General features: G+C 46.0%; 1 protein-coding gene across 3 annotated transcripts in view; it reads right to left on the bottom strand.

The window, feature by feature from the left end:
• The window catches only part of TNRC6A (trinucleotide repeat containing adaptor 6A), an 853,894-nt gene that overhangs the window by 365,814 nt on the left and 471,228 nt on the right, over positions 1 to 16,852 (bottom strand). For all 3 annotated transcript variants that reach the window (XM_069647380.1, XM_069647382.1, XM_069647381.1), the window contains one exon: positions 8,045 to 8,187. In XM_069647380.1, coding sequence (XP_069503481.1) covers positions 8,045 to 8,187 — 143 coding nt within the window. The remainder of the gene's footprint in view (positions 1 to 8,044; positions 8,188 to 16,852) is intronic.

Genomic DNA, 16,852 nt, shown 5'->3' with positions numbered 1-16,852 from the left:
CTTTTCTTCGCTCTTAATTACCACAGGTTGCAGTCTTCCAGTGAGGGATGGTTGAGATGCTGAATGCTGGATCGTGTACTCACAGGTAAGGCAGAGTAATCTTGTTCTTGTAGGACTGCAGGGAGCTGCTGAAGACCAGGAGCTGAACACTGAGCATCACGCTGCTAGATGCAGAATAACGCGAAGCGTGTTCTGCTGTTTGGGTGTGGTTTAAATAGCCCAGGTAAAGTAGTTCCAGGCCCAGCCACACCCAAAGCACTAGACCGCATGGCTTGGTTCTTAAGAACTGAGCTATGCGGTGGCCTCCATGTTGGATTTAAAGTTCCCATGTTTATAATTGAAAGCAAACCTGCTATGTGTCTTCCTTACAACATATGAGCCTGGCGCCAAAGGTGCCAGGACTGGCTCCAGGAGCCCTTTTGCAGAGTTTTAAGGCCCTTCGGGCTATTGTGGGTGCTTGCTTGTGGCACAACTTGTGGCCCTTAACAGTGGTCATGACAGCCATTGCTGCTGGAAACCGTAGAGCCAGGAAGAGTAACACCAGATTGTGTGCGTTGCTTTTAAGTTGGCCAGGAGCGCCAGGAAAATCCTCCGGACTCCCAGGAAGCAGGACTGACCGAGCCTGAGCCACCTCAACAGAGTACTGGACCTCAGATGCAAGGAAAGGCCATCGACAGCCAAGAGTCTGCGGTAGTGCTATTTGCTGAGACGCGAGGAGCTGAAACCACGAAGTGCCACTGAATAGAAGTCGGTCCTTTTCTGTTGCCGACCGTCCTGTTGCAGTGCAGGAGTCCTCCAGACGTCCTCCCTCTTGTCCCCACGACTGAGGCCCAGGAACATGGGATCTGCAGAGCTGCACAGGAACAGAAGCCAGCCAAAGCCCTTTTCTTCTAACCAAGAGGTACTGTAAAGTCTAAAAGAATTTCACTCTTGTTGTGTAACCTTGCTTGTTCTCAGTGGAGGCTGGTCGAGGTTGCTTTGGTCGAGTTGATATCAGCTTCTTTACCTCACAAGCCTAATCAGCTCGTGGCCCTGCTTTGATTTCTTCTTTTCTACAAAGACTTCTAAAACATTGTGCAAGACTAATCTACCTACAAAGAAGTGCTTCAGCTCACCTACACTTTTGCCCAATTAACTTTGGCATAGCCTGGCTCCCTGAATGGCTCTTCTTCCCTCTGACATTGTGTTTGGCATTCCGTCCAGGAAGGGGTTAACCAACTTTGCATTGGGGGTTTCAAAAGTACTTACCTGCTTCAAAATATTTGTGTGACCTCTTGTTTTGTTCAAAAACCTTTTTCTTTGACATTCACTTAAGTCTGATTCTAAATGCAAACAGTGGTATCTTAATGTCCACAGTGTCCTAGTTACTAAAGTCACCTGAGAGTGTAGAAAGTGTCTGTGTGCCATCTCAAAAGGATACTTACTGATTTAGAAATATTAAGTGTGTGTATTTTGAAGTGTATTTGTGTGTTACTATTATATTGCCCCTTCTGAATAAGGCTTATTCAAACTGTTAAATTAATAGATGATTAATCAATAAACCTTGTGTGTAAGAGTTTATTTGAATACTTGTCACTGCGAATCTCTGTGTAACTCCCCTACAGCTCACATTGACCCCTCTATAGAAAAGCCTGGCTGCTCAACACGCTACCAACCTGTGTAGTACAGATTTATACCAAAGCTTGGGTTTCTATTGCCAGGAGGTCAGGGTTGTTGTAGTGCACCCAAAGGGTACTGCATACAATCTTGCCTAACACCTGCAATGCAAATAGTTCTACTACTGAATGGGCACCCCGAAGATAAAGTCCTTGCCACCAAACATTTGATCACTGGTTGGTTCTTTGGCACTGGTGCATGGTAAAATATATTTCGGAATAATTCAAGCAGTGGGTCAAAGGACTGCCAAGGATAGGCTTCACCCCACACAGTCACCACAAGCTCATGGTCTCTGAAGCAATGTACAGCTATTTTATCTGCTACACCAATAACAGTGCCCCTTATTAATCAGCAAGTCAATGATGAAACTCTTGGCTACACTCAAAATGGTGTTGCTTTTCTGCAATTCTTTGCACAATGAGCTACTTATGTATATTTGTTGCAACTCCATTTTTTTAATTGGCATAAACTTGTGGGGCTATGGATAATTAGGATTCACTGCAGTAACACTTACTAACAGCAACACGGTTGAGTCCTTCTTAGTTACTGCAACATTATTGTAGACTGTATCCACCGGCATATGTGACATTGCATTTCAATCCTCCATCTCCCACACCTGATTCACCCATCACTTCATGCTTCAGACTCGTTTCTAACTTTGGCTATTTCACTTCAAGTCTTAAAATTCTATGACAAGACAGGGGGCTTGCATTATGCTTACATTTCTTTAATACTGCAATCTCAGCACTTTAACACATTAACTTAACTTATTTTTAAATATTATTCTCTGGTGCAACATTAGAAAAAAGTAAACAGTAAGTTCAAGTTTAGCATCTCATAAAATCCAATAAGAGTGCCAGGGACTATGACTCCCATGATCCTCAGGCCCTCAGTAGTCCTGACCCCCATCTGTCCACCTATTAGCACCCAGCATGGGATAGAAGCACTCTGAATCCAATGTCCTTTCCTCTTTCTTTTGGCTGCCATTTTAAGATAAGTTCTATTTATGCATTATTCTTGTAAATGTTCTTCTTATAGCGTTTTCATTGTGAGCATAACGATAGTTGATAGTACCGTTAGGTCAGAATTGCTCTATTTCACATTATGATTACTATTGAAAGGATATGGTAACGTACTGCGCAGCGTATGAGAAACACTGAGGTGATTACAGTGAGAACATGCGCGCACGATTCATGACATACCTTTTTCCTTTGCGAAACTCGGCGTTGGGTTTATCCGAACGCAGCGTTAAGGCTCGGGTGGAGAGGCGGGGCGGAGCTGCGGGCAAAGCCGCTCGCTTTAGGCGGACGTCCCCGCACTCCATACTTCGCTGGGCGCCTGCTCGCGCCGGCGAATACGACGGGTTTTAGGACCCAGAGGTGCCAAAGTGTACAAGAGATTTTCCGCCATTCTGCGGGTCCCGCTAGCGCTCGTTCATTACTAAAAATATAGCAAACACAGCGGATTAGCGTCCTGCAGTGATTCTGGTGAAAGGAATTTTTTTAAAAAATAATTAGAAGAGACTATTAACCAGCTCTACAAGAATTGCTAGTAGGTGCAGAGTCTCTATCTTCATTGACTTTTTTTAAAGCCTGATTACTAGCCGAGTCCCCAGAAGTTAGCCTTGCCAACAGTGGATTATGGCTCAAAAAGCACACAGAATCCCAATCCACCAACCCAGAGTGGAGTGAAGAAGAGTGGGAGAAGGAGCCCTCCTTACAGGATACTGATCTATCCCTCAGCTTCAATAAGGTGCTGGGGGAGTCCTTGATGCAAGCAGTTTCTCAGGGAGTGGAACCTTTGACACAAAGGTTGGATATGCTGGAAGCATTCATGGCTGAGCAACAGGAACAGCTAACAGCCAGGAAGAGATGGGCAGATAGCCCTTGGGAGAGGACGCAGCAGGACACCCCCAGAAAGGGGTTGATAATAAGGGGTGTAAGAAAGCCTGGAAGAGCACAGACTCTGACCCCCACGGGCACAGATGAAAGGGTTAACTCTGTTCCCCAAAGACATAGCGACCCTGTTGCCAGGTTGAAAGAGACCTTTCTAGCAAAGATGGCAGATTGCAAACACAGACACCCCCTTCCCCAGGGGTGGACAATTCAGGGGAGTACGAAGAAGGTTATACACCCGACGACAAAGGTGGCAAAGAGGAAGATATAGTAGAGCCAATAAAGCCAAATGTACTCGAAGAAGATGAGAACATATTAGATATGTTTGACCCGGAAGCCATTAGGCACCTGAAATCATCTGACTGGGTGCCCTCACCTAGAGTGGCGATATATATGGCCCAACATATTAGAAAGCCACTGGACAGGGAAGTCCGATCCCGCATGAGAGCGGAATGGCCAAGACCAGAGCTACCAGGGAAGCTCGCGGAGATGCCGGATGTTCATCCTAAAACGGTCACATTTGTCACCAAAACCGCGCGAGACATCAAAAAAGGTGTCGATCGTGCCTGGAAAAGCTGCCAGGACAGGGTCCTGGACTTGGCGGGACCGCTAGCTAAAATTATGGATTTGGTGGAGAAAGCAAAAGACACTGGAGTCCCGGTAGATACCCAGGCTTTAGGTAACTGGGCGCAGAGGGCAGTATGCCTCCTGGGAAATGCTAACTGTGCTCTCTCTCTTCGGAGAGGAGAGGTGTCCTCCTGAAAATCGACAGCAAACTCTGCGACCTAGCCACTTATGAGGCGGGTGAGAGCACCAAAGGTGGTCTTTTTGGAGAAACCTTTGCAAAAGAAATGTCACAGTTTGTAGGAACATAGTCCGCTCTAGAGAGCCCAGAGCTCCATAAAGAAGATTTTCCCGGGGACATGTTTTTGCTGGGACGCTTCGGAGGTCGTTCGTCCGGTCGATTCAATTATCAGCGCAGACCTCAAGGCCCACACGCACAATATTGGGAGGACGCAAGCAGCATACCTTCTTTTCAGCCATGGGAAGGAATACGAGAGGTCGCAGAGGGAGAGGCTCCTATCGTCAGCCCAGTGCAGCAGGCGGTGAGTACACCAAGTATACATGTGGGTGGGAGAACCCTCCACTTTGTAACACAATGTCAATCCTTATCGAGCAATGTTTGGGCTTTGGAGGCAGTGACAGGCCTCAAACTGCAGTTTATAGGCGACCCAATTCAGGTGACAGAGCCTCACCACATCTGCAGGCCGTGATAGGAAGAAACGCTTTTGCACAGCGAGCTAGAAAAGTTAGTAGAAAAGAATGCGATAGAGCGCAAATCGCTGGGAGGACAGGGATTCCTCAGCAACATGTTCCTAGTTCACAGAGGGGACAAGATCCGACCAGTCATAAATCTGAAGAACTTGAACTGTTGGCTTGCGTACAATCATTTCAAGATGGAGGTCATTCACCTCCTTCGGGACCTCTTACGCACGGGAGATTGGCTAGCGCGCCTAGATCTCAAGGATGCGTATCTTACAATTCCGATAGCGACAGCTTTTCGGAAGTACCTCAGCTTCCGTTGGGAAGGGGAGATATGGCATTTTACGTGCCTACCATTCGGTCTAGCGTGGGCCCCTTGGGCCTTTACGAAATTAATGAAACCAGTGGCCGCAGCTATCAGAGAGAGGGATTTGCATGATCATATACCTAGATGATATTCTGGTGATGGGATCCAGCAAGGAAATCCTTGTGAGAATGGATTTTCAAGCTCATATCCTCCCTAGGATTCTTGGTGAACTTGGAGAAGTCCCAGCTCGTACCAGTTCAGAGAGTAGAATTTCTAGGCTTCACCGTAGATACAGTGAAAGCGATTCTAGAGCTCCCAGGTCACAAAGTGAGGGCGATAAAAAAGGAGCTCAGAACAGTGATAGCGAAGAGAGCCATTTCGCCCTCGGAATCTAGCCAGAGTAGTAGGTCTTCTAGCAGCCTCGATACAGGCTATATTTCCAGGGCCGTTGCATTATCGAGCGTTGCAGAGGCTCAAGATCAGACACTTGCGTGGAGGTTTATCTTACCATCAAATAGTGAGCTTGGTTTGCGAAGCCATTGCGGAACTTCAATGGTGGCTGGAGAATATGGAGGCCTGGAACGGCAGAGCTATATTCGGAGAGGTTGCGGATCTGGTCATCGAATCAGACGCAAGCAGGTCAGGTTGGGGAGCGAGGTGCGAGCAGATTCAGACAGGAGGAAAGTGGTCAGACAAAGAATTAAGCCTGCACATAAATTGCCTCGAGCTTCTAGCAGGCTCCTTCGCAGTCCAGGCGTTTACGAAAGACAAGATAAGATGCTGCGTGTTGCTGAAGATGGCCAACATCTAAGCGGTCTGCTACATCAACAAATTAGGGGGGACGAAGTCCAAGATGTTAGCAGAGCTAGCGAAAGATTTTTGGCACTATTGCCTGCAGAACAAGATTGCAGTCACTGCAGAATATCTTCCCACGAGTCAGAACAGTATAGCAGACTGGAACTCTCGATATCTTGCAGACTCCAGCGATTGGAGGCTACATCCTTAGGTATTCAGACACTTACAAGCGTTATGGGGACCCCTAGACATAGATCTGTTTGCATCCACACTGAATGCGCAGATGCAAAAGTACTACAGCTGAAGGATAGATCCGGGAGCAGCGGGTACAGGCGCATTTCTAGACCCGTGGAGCAGAGCAGTCCACTATGCCTTCCCGCCGTTCATGATGATCACGAGAGCCCTGGCGAAAGTCCGCAGAGACAAAGCCGAGCTGGTTATGATGCTGCCTTGTTGGAAAGCGCCGGCCTGGTTTCCAGTAGCAATTGCCAAGAATTTCGGAGCTCGCTGCAGATTGCATCCGAGACTCCCTTGGCGCCTTCCACTATTAGGAGCTATAGCACCGCTTGGAACGGTTGGACGTTGTGGTGTACAGAACACCGTTTGGATCCCGTTTCAGCTCCTCTAGTGCAAGTTGTCAACTTCCTAGCTTCAAGGTTCCAGGCAGGAAGTACCTACAGAACGATAGGAGTTTACAGATCGGCGATCTCAGCAGGTCACGATAAAGTAGAAGGGACTGCCGTCTGAGAGCATCCAGCAGTCTGTGGCTCCTCAAAGGGATTAAACTGAGAAGACCGCCAGAACCTAAATATGCGGTCCTGTGGGATGTAGGGGACGTTTTTCATCTGTTCCTGAGGTGGCCTGAGAATGAGGCCTTATCCCGATCCCAATTATCAGGGAAAGTAGCTATGCTTTTATGCCTGGTGGCGTGCCGGAGACGATCAGACGTTAAAGCACTAGAGTTAGACAAAGATTTTTTTATTCGGAAGGAGTAGCATTTTCTATCGCCAAGAGAACAAAGACCGATTCTAGAGTGATTTCTTACCCTTATTTTACAGAGAATAAGATTACGAGGCAGCAACAGTACAGATTAGGCCTTGCGGCGTGACCCAGTTGCTTATAGCACGCAGGAAACCACACCATGCAGTAGCAACAGCGACTATAGCTAGATGGGTAAGAGAGGTGATGCAATGGGCAGGCATAGACTTATCCTTATCTGGCGCGCATTCTTCTAGAGGGGCGATGGCTTCTAGAGCTTTTGCAGCAGGGGTGTCACTCCAAGACATTATGTAATCAGCAGATTGGTCCTCTGAGTCGACCTTTAAGACATTTTATTTCAAACCAGTGTCAAATATACCTAACAGAGTGGTAGCAAGCTTTGAACAAGCATAATGTGAGCCTCCTGTCTTGTCATAGAATAAAGATTACCCACGCCGAAGTCTTCATTCTATTAAAGACAAGGAGGCGAGCATTATATCCCGCCCTAAATGACAAAAGGGGATAAATCTTGTGATGGTATTGTATGCCAGTTTTTGTTCATCCCCACCCTCATGGTACCTTTTCTGTTCTGGCAGGAGATGACCAGAAGGCGCCTTGAAAGAATTTAGACGAGGGAAACAAGTTGTCGCAAGTTGTCCCCGTTGGACCAAAGACTTATCGCAACAGCGGAGCAGTTAGCGGGTTCTCATGGGCTTCGGCGTTCATTGACTGTACACGTTCACAATTAGAACATTAATGGCAAAGAAGGAGGAAAGGACATTGGGTTCAGAGTGCTTATACCCCATGCTGGGCGCTGATAGGTGGACATATGAGGGTCAGGACAACTGAGGATCATGGGAGTCGTGGTCCCTGGCACTCTTATTGGATTTTATGAGATGCTAAACTTGAACTTACTGTTTACTTTTTTCTAATGTTGTACCAGAGAAAAATATTACAAAATAAGTTATTATGTCCAAGTGCTGAGATGGCAGTATTAGAGAAAGTTAAGCATAATGCTTGGCTCCTTGTCTTTAATAGAATGAAGACTCTGAGCTATCAGCGTGGGCAATCTTTATTGTCAATGCATTTTACACTGATTTGACTATCCATCCATTGTTGCATGGCATAATACAGACACATTCATACTAACCTTATCAAAGTAAGAATTCCGATCCATGGAATACTCTTTGGCAATGTGGGGTCTCACACCCGGACCCTTTCCCACCACTCTACTACATTCGCCGATGGCCATAGGAGGCTTGTCCACGTCCATTCGTTTATCTTGCACCATTCCTGAAAAAGGATCACAGTGTCATTAACAGTCTGATATGTTAATAGCAGAAGGAAAGGCTACATGGAATTTCAGTTCTCTATCCCAGATATCTTCATCAAAACTAGAAACACAACACCCCTGTCTAAGGGAGGGATCTTGGAAATCTTACTTGAAAAGAACTGTAAATTATATCTGAAATATATATCTGTGTTGTCTTTTAAAAAATAATCACATGTTACTGCTTTTAAACAGACATGGAACTATTGTGCGTCTCAGAAAAAGGAACAGGAAATGTTATGGCAATATTACAACGTTTACGGAATCAAAGGCCCCTTTTTTAGGGCACCTTATCTTTTTGGTCTTTTGCCTTTTATTTTATCACTGAATTCCGTTTGGTGGCCAGGGGGATTTCTGAATTCCTCATGCCATTGCAAGCCCTTTTACCTCAAGGTAAATGGTACTAAGTCTCAGTGGTGGCTTCCAGGCAACTTGTTTTTGCCTAACTAATTAGATCACCCTACATCAGTTTGTCCAAGTAGGTTGGTGGTATCTGTACTTTAGTTACAAGTTATTTTACTGCCTTGGTAGACCAATGGACCTTTTTGGTGGCCATTAGAGCACCAATTTTCTTTTTTTTTTTTAAAACCTGCTTAGGCCAGATTGTATTTTAGGGTTCCCTTTGTTGAGAGCAAACAAGTAAAGTACAAAATGGCCGCTCTGACGACATAGGCCATTTGTAAACCCTCCTGGATGCCTTTCGCTTCTTGTGGGGTGGTCCAGGCTGATTGGAAGACCTAACCAACCAATATGGTTAGTCATCTAACCCTTTGCTAAAAGCCTCCTCTACTGATTGGTGGGCTGGCCTTTGGCCAGACCGTTGTTGTAGAGGTATTGAAGGCACTAACAAACCCAACAGGAGGTTGAGGGAGTGGGGAGCCCCCTTCTAACCTACCCTCATTAAGGTACATCACATTTAGAAACAAACAAAAAGGGTTAGAAGGACAATACACTATTGTTGCCAAGTGGTTTCCAAAACTTAACCAGTGATCCACGAAAGCAGATGCTACTTTGTCTATTAAATTATGAAGCAAATTCAAATCAATCAAGAAATACAACATTTTATTCATATACAAAACAACATCACATGATAATTACGAATGTTAAAAAATGGTTGAGGTAGATTTTTGGCATAACAGTACAGATATGAAAAGTTCACAATATGTAAGCCTCCAACTTGATTATCTACTCAACACTAAAAAAACAGTGCAAAGTGGTATCAGACAATTTAGTACAATTTATGAGCAGAAACTAGGCCATATAAAGTCCTTTGGTGTCAACAAAAGTGTCTTGTGCTGTGCAAATACGCAATTCAAACTACATCCAACACTCCAGTCTTTCTACCATCACTCATTCATCCACATACTATCAACAAAATACATCCAAAAAGTGCAAGAGTGCAAGGAAATTTGTCAGGGACTGTCTGGGGTAAAAACTATGCACTGGAAAATGCAAAGTACGTAATAACAGATGCTAACCAGAAGGTATTTGTTTAATGAAAACACAAACTAGAATTCAAACAGCACTTGCAAAGTGCTCAAGGAACACTACATAGACCTTAAAGGTAAATACAAGGTTAAGAGAGCATCCACGACGTGACAACTGGTAGCTCGACATCTCACCTGAAATAGAGGGACAATGGGGTTGAAGAAGGCACTGCCCCCCCCCCCCCCAACTCCCCCTCTTGCTGAGGTTTCCTGTGATTCCTGGCCTTTTTCAACTCTCGCTTGGCCAAAATGGCGGAGTGCAGTAGTTTGGGCATATCGCAGCTTGGGGTTTTAGATTCTCGAGATCCAGTACGAGCTTCCCACATTCTCCTGCTGCCACCCCATATCTGCTGGGCCGAGCCTTCACAAGCAGTTTATCGCTTATTTCTACCATTTGTTACAAGTATTTTACGCTTGGCTCTGGGTTACTGAAATCACCCACAGGGGTGTTGAGACACCAACATCCTGCATGGTCTGCTGCTTGGGACCTCTGAAGGTGCCTACAGCATTCCTTGGATCATTTATTTTGCCCCAGTTGTCACCCTTCTTGGTCTACAGATACTCCAGAGTCTTCCATGCAGGGTTTCTTTCTTGAAGGGTGACATTGTCAGAAGGCAACTTGTCCCTTTCCTTGGTTTTGGGGGTCATCGTTGGCACAGGATTCAAGCCCCTATGCGCCGGATCCTGTAAACCTCAACTACGAAATAAACTGTACCTACTAGGGTTGTTGGACTGTGCATGAACCATTTTCACTGAAACTGCTGAGGCGAGTACTTCCCTCAGGATCCTGGGGTGGGTGATTGATACCCACCCCTCACGGTTCCCTCTAGTCAAGGGCCAATATTCTCTTGAGAAGAGCCTGAACCCTATTTCCCACTGAATTACATTGCAAGTAGTTCTGCTCTGCTGCATCTTCCTTTGGGACTTCTGGTTCCTCCTCTGGATCTCTTCATTGGGGTCTCCCACTGGTTCTCCCTGGGGTTTGTTAGAGGCAGAATCGGCCTGTGTTGGAAATTTACCAGCATTTTTCCCAATTAAAGAGAATGAACAATTAACAATCCGTCCCATTGATTTCTGCTGAACGTTCTACCTGTCATTGAACTTTCCTAAAATGACTCTGGGGGTCCTTATATTATTTATCCTGTATCCATAATGGGTTCAGGGACCTCCAGAGCACAAACTGGAATTCTATTCTGATTTGTAGTGTATTTTTTAAAGTATTGCTCTGCACTTCAATTTTTATGAATGATAAAGTGTTATTTATATATCGCTTTCGCCAAAGTGCTTTACAGAGAACACATTTACATACAATATCACCAACTGCGGAAGGATGAAAGACTAAGTTGGCCTGGTGGGGATTCAAACCGGTGACCAGCAGATCACACCGACCTCAGCAGCAGGCGCTCAACCTGCTGAGGTCTCTTACCAGCATTTATGAATTTATTACACTGAAGCTAATTTTGGTGACTGTGTACAAGGTTCTGAAATGTTTCCAACTCTAGTTTGTTACTACGTTTAGTTGTAAGCTATGGACTTGGATTATTATCAATATTATGCTTTAAAGGTTCAGCATTCAACCTTGAATCCAAACAAATACAGCATACTTGCATAAGAGTGGAGAGATTTCCATGTTGCAGATTTGAATATTTCAGTAATCCTATTTCTTGGGAGAGGCCACTATTCCACAAACAAGCTCTGAGTTGTTACTGGGAGTCACTTATTAGCTTTTTGATAACAAATGTTACTAGCCATCTCCAAATGGATTGCTTTGAAGCGGAAAAAAAAGATTTTCAAATGCCATACCCTAGGAAGTCATTTTGTTCCTCTACTGTACCTTTTGCAAAAGGCCCCAATATTTTTTGGTCCACCCCAATTGATTTGACTACTTATTGAGTCCTAATTTGATGTCTTATCAGGTTATCAGGGACTGTTAGAAAAGACTTCCTCTTTTGCACCTTTACCTCTATTGGCTCCAATAGGACACCCTTCTTTGGTTCTACGTGATTTCGCCGACCTATTTTTGCTCGTGGTACTTTTCATCGCCGGATTTTACATCGCCAGAAACCCTGTTTTGGGGTTTTTTTTATTCTAGGGGGGGCGGGTGGGTTCGCTCCACAGACCCCCCCCCCCCCACTATTATAATAATACCCAAACCCCAACAAAACACTCTCCAAACTAAAAATAATAAAACAGGGTTTCTGGCCATCTAAAGTCCGGCAATGAAAAGTACCACGACCAAAAATAGGTCGGCGAAATGCGTGTATACCCCTTCTTTTTGAGCACTTCACTTCCATTCCATTTGCTCACTGTCATGGGGAACCTGACTAGCCCCCAAGACTGTCAGCACCGAGACACTGTCTCTTGGAATCCCTGTATTTTGACAATTACACACAGTACCTTAAAAGTGCAGTGGGGAAACTGTTTAGGTTTATGGGTACTATTTATATGTGCCTAAGACAAGCTGGTGGCAGCAATAACATTTTTACAGTTTTTGTATTTTATTCATACACTTTCACGTTTGCGGCACATGGCTTCTAAAAGGTGGCTAGCACTCAAAGTTGGTTGTGTCACGTGGTGCTTTTTTTGTTCTTTGGTCATATTGAGGAGTAGACCAAAAGCGACTACCCCTCCTCCTCTGGTGTTGGACAGGTGAACATGTTACTCAGGGCCTGTGCCCAGCCATCCTGTCCAACATTGTAGAAGTGAGAAGCATTATTCACTGAGGCAGCCATACTGCTCTTATCCCAGTCAGGTACATTAGGGAATAGATCTAACGTAAATTGAAAGTGGCAAGAAAAGCGAATAACAGTTACTCACCGTAGTGACTACCCTACTCCTAGTCCATAGTCTCCTTTCCTCCATACTTGTGGGACATTCCATCCTTCGGGACGGGACTGGAGCACTTTTGTCAAAAATAAAAATGTTTGTCCTTCTCTTTTTACGCAGTGTATCGCACGCAGCCGTAACCCTGCCCTCCTGAGCTCCGCTTCGCGCATCGCCCTTCAGTCCTTTTCTATCGCCAGGTCTGCGACCATTTAAGCAATAAGACATGCATTACTTACCGTAAAAGCATTCATCAAGTGTGTGCAGGCTTTTTTCTCCCAAGTTTGCCGGGTTTTGAAAGAACGTTGGTAGTTCTAAAGACTGGTTGACATGGAATTTTGAAATGAACTTCGGTGAAAACCTGTTACAAAGGGATCTAGTATAGAGAGCGCTTGTAGTTCACTTACTCTCCTAATGGAGGTGATGGCTATCAAGAAAGCAGTTTTAAGAGTGAGATTCTTAAGGGTTGCTTTATGCATGGGTTCGAAAGGGGGAGCCCATTAGCCTGGTTAGGTACAACATTCAGGTCCCATCCGGGAGCTGGGTTAGATATAGGAGGGTGAATTCTTTTCACTCCCTCCATGAAGGTTAATAACGGGAACTATCCACCATGACACCTTATGTTGAGACGTAGTGTATGCAGAGAGTGCAGCTAGGTGAACTTTAATACAATTAAAGACTAATCCTGAGTCCAACAAGTGAGTCAGGTAAAGAACAATTTGTGTGGGAGAGCAGTCGACGGGGTTGATGCTCTTTGACTTACACCAGATGATGAACCGTTTCCACTTGCTAGAGTAGCAGTAACGAGTGTTCGGTTTCCTTGCCTCTCTGAGAATGTCCATGCATCTCTGTGGGAGTTGCAAATGTCCAAATTCTATGACCTCAGGAGCCAGGCTGCCAAGTTCAGGGTCTGTGGGCATGGGTGCAGTGTTCGGCCCCTGTCCTGAGACAGCATGTTGTACGGGCAGGGTAGTTTCACCGGAGGAGACAGTGACATCTTCATCAGATGAGCAAACCAGGGTTGCCGGGCCCACATGGGGGCCACTAGTATCATGGTAACTGGCTCCTGGTGCATCTTGTGCACTATCTTGTTGAGAAGGGGAGTTGGGGGGAAAGCGTAGACAAATCACCCTGACCATGTTATCCAGAGACCGTTCCCCTTAGAGCGGTTCTGGGGGTACCTGGAGGCGTAATCTTGGCATTGGGTGTTCTCCAGAGTTGCGAACAGGTCGATCTCTGGGAATCCCCATTCTGCGAAAACATTGGAGACGATGTCTTTGTGTAGTCGCCATTCGTACTCTGCGGGCAGAGGGAAGTCTCTGCTGCGTTCGTCTGCCAGAAGATGGAGTTTCCCCTGGTACATGTTGAGATAACAGGAACATGTTTGAGAGCCCACTTCCAGATGTTCTGAGACAGCTTGGACAGTCCTGGAGATTGAGTGCCCCCTTGCTTGTTCAGGTAGTACATGGCTGTTGTGCTGTCTGTGAGAACCAGCACTGTTTTCCCTTGTAGGTGTGTCTGGAAAGCCTTCAGTGCTTTGAAGACCGCCAGCAGTTCCAGCAAGTTTATGTGTTTGGACGCCACACTCAGAGTCCAAACTCAGTGTGAAGTCTGATGGGATAGGTGAGCTCCCCCACCCCCATCATGTGAGGGATGCGTCTGTGGTTAGAGCGGCTTCCACGGCAGGGGTGGCAAATGGTTTCCCCAACACGAGGTTTTCCTTCGACCACCATCGCAGCGTGAGGACGAAGGCCTGCAAGACCACCACTAGATCGTCCCATTGTCCGCTGGCCTGATGCCACTGGCTGGTGACCCACTCTTGCATTGGACGCAGGTGCGCGTGAGGTACCAAATAAATACAATACACCATCATTCCTAGCAGTCGCATGGCTTTGCGTACCGTCACTTCTTGACCGGCTACATATTTAGGGATCTGAAACAGCATATTTTGGACCCTCTCGTTACAGGGGAAGACGAGGCCGTCCTTTGTTCGAATTAGAGCCCCTAGGAATTGCTTGACTTGGCTGGGGTCTAGACTGGACTTCTCGTTGATGGAGAAGCCCAGGCGGAACTTGGGTATTTGAGAAGCATGTTTCGTCAGAATCCCCTGTTATGAGCCAGTCGTCGAGGTAAGGGTAGACCGGAATGGACAACCTGCGCAGGTGAGCCGCTGCCACTGCCAGTAGCTTTGTGAATACCCTTGGCGCTGAAGCTATGCCGAAGGGTAGCACTTTGAACTGATAGCGTTTGCCTTCTATCATGAACCTGAGGTATTTTCTGTGCGCTGGCAACATTGAAATATGAAAGTATGCATCTTTCATGTCCAGTGTTGCTATTTATTTATTTTTATTTATTCACATTTGTTGAGCGCACATCAGACCGGAGGCATCGTGGCACTAGTTACAGTGTTGCTTACTTAGTTACATTCAGTTCATGTAGATATACTTTTTTACAGATATGCAAGTGCAGCAGGAGTACATGAAAACGGGTTTAGTTGAACAGGGCAGTTTTGAGCTTTTTTCGGAAGGAGAAAAGAGATGTGTCAGCTCTGAGGTCAGTAGGAAGGGAATTCCAGAGTTTAGGTGCGAGGAAGGGGAAGCCTATACCTCCTGCTTTAGTTCTGTTGATGCGAGGTATTGCTAGTTGGTTCGTGTATTGTGCTCTTCTAGGTCTTGTGGATTGATATCTACATATCGTGTCAGATAAATAAGAGGGAGCTGTGAGGTTGATACATTTGTGGGTGGTTGTGAGAATTTTGAAGGAGATACGGTCTTTGACTGGGAGCCAATGAGCTGCTATTCTGGCTTGTGTGATGTGTTCTCTTTTTGGTATGCTGAGGGCTGCTCTGAGAGCGTTGTTTTGAGTAGTTTGGAGCCTAGATAAGATTTTTTGGGAGGTTCCGGCTAGGAGCGCATTACAATAGTCTAGCTTAGCTCCTATAGTTGCTCGGGTGATGGAGAGGCAGCTATCCTTCGTTAGGAATGGTTTTATTGCGTTAATGAGTTTAGTAGTAAGTGCTGAGGCCGAGACTATGGCGCTGACTTGTTTGTCCATGGAAAGTGTTGCGTCTATGTGAACCCCCAGTGTTTTGACACTGTGAGAGCAGGGGAATTACCTCCAGTAAAGTCACCATGCAAAATTTGAGGTTTTACGAATTTGTTCACTGGGCGCAGATCTAGTACAGGGTGCATGGTTAAATCCTTTTGGGTACAAGGAAGTACACTGAATAAATACCCTCCTTTACCTGTGATAGAGGCACAACCTCTATTGCTCCTTTTTCCAGTAGCAGTTCAACTACCTGAAGAAGGATGGATGGAGAGGTGTTCCGGTGACAGGTGTCTTCTCCTTGAGGGTCTGAATGTAGGGGACTGACTGAATTCAATGCAGTAACTGTGGGCTATTGTTGACAGTACCCAGCGGTCTGTGGTAATTCCCTCCCATGCTTGTGGGAATGATATTAACTGGCCCCCTACCGGAGATGCATGGGAGGGGACCCAAACTTTCGGGTCATTTGGTGTTGGCAGCCAGGGAGCCTCTGAGTGGGTCCCCGACCTCTTCCCTTGCCACGACGTTGTCCTCTCTGAGCATAGTGTCCACTGGTTCCCTGAGTGGAGGACCAGTTGCCTGTTGAGTATTGTTGTTGGTTTTGTCGTTGTCCACGAAAAAAGCATCTGTTGCCGTAACCTCGCTTATTAGGAGGTCTTGTGGTTTGGTCCAGAGTCTTCAGGGTTTCAAATTCCTTCTTAGCTGTCTCCAGTGCGTCAACAGCCTTACCAAACAAGTTTGAGTCTTCAAGGGGTTTGTTGATGAGACGCCTGGGTTTCTGGCTTGAAACCGGAGTTCCTGAGCCAAACATGATGCTTAAGAAGTACCCCCTGGACTAGTGACCGGCCAGCCGTTTCCGCAGCATCTAGCGTGTTCTTAATGATGCTTTGGTTTACCCGAGTACCTTCTGTCACAATGGCTAACAAACGGGTTCGTAAGGGCTCAGGAGCTTCTTGTAGGCCTTCGTGTAACATTCCCCATTGGGCATCAGCGTAGCTTGCCAACAAAGTATTGTTGTTGGCAACCCGCGTGGAGAAAGTTGCTGAGGATGTAATCCTTTTTGCCCGCAAGGCATAAAGCTTCTTCCCCCTCCTCGTCTGGGGATGCTTCGCTCGTAGATAGCGAAACTCCCACCCTTTTCCTCGTGGTGTTTACTACCAGGGAATCAGGTATGGAGTGGCCCCTAATATATAAGGGATCCGACAGTGAGGGGCTAAAAAGCTTCACAATTCTTGGGTTGACACCTCCAACCAATGCAGGTGTGGATAAAGGT

The sequence above is a fragment of the Ambystoma mexicanum genome, chromosome 2q (genome assembly GCF_040938575.1).
Source record: "Ambystoma mexicanum isolate Mex_15411 chromosome 2q, UKY_AmexF1_1, whole genome shotgun sequence".
NCBI classification, from domain to species: Eukaryota; Metazoa; Chordata; class Amphibia; order Caudata; family Ambystomatidae; genus Ambystoma; species Ambystoma mexicanum.
This window is presented reverse-complemented; position numbering and strand designations above follow the sequence as displayed.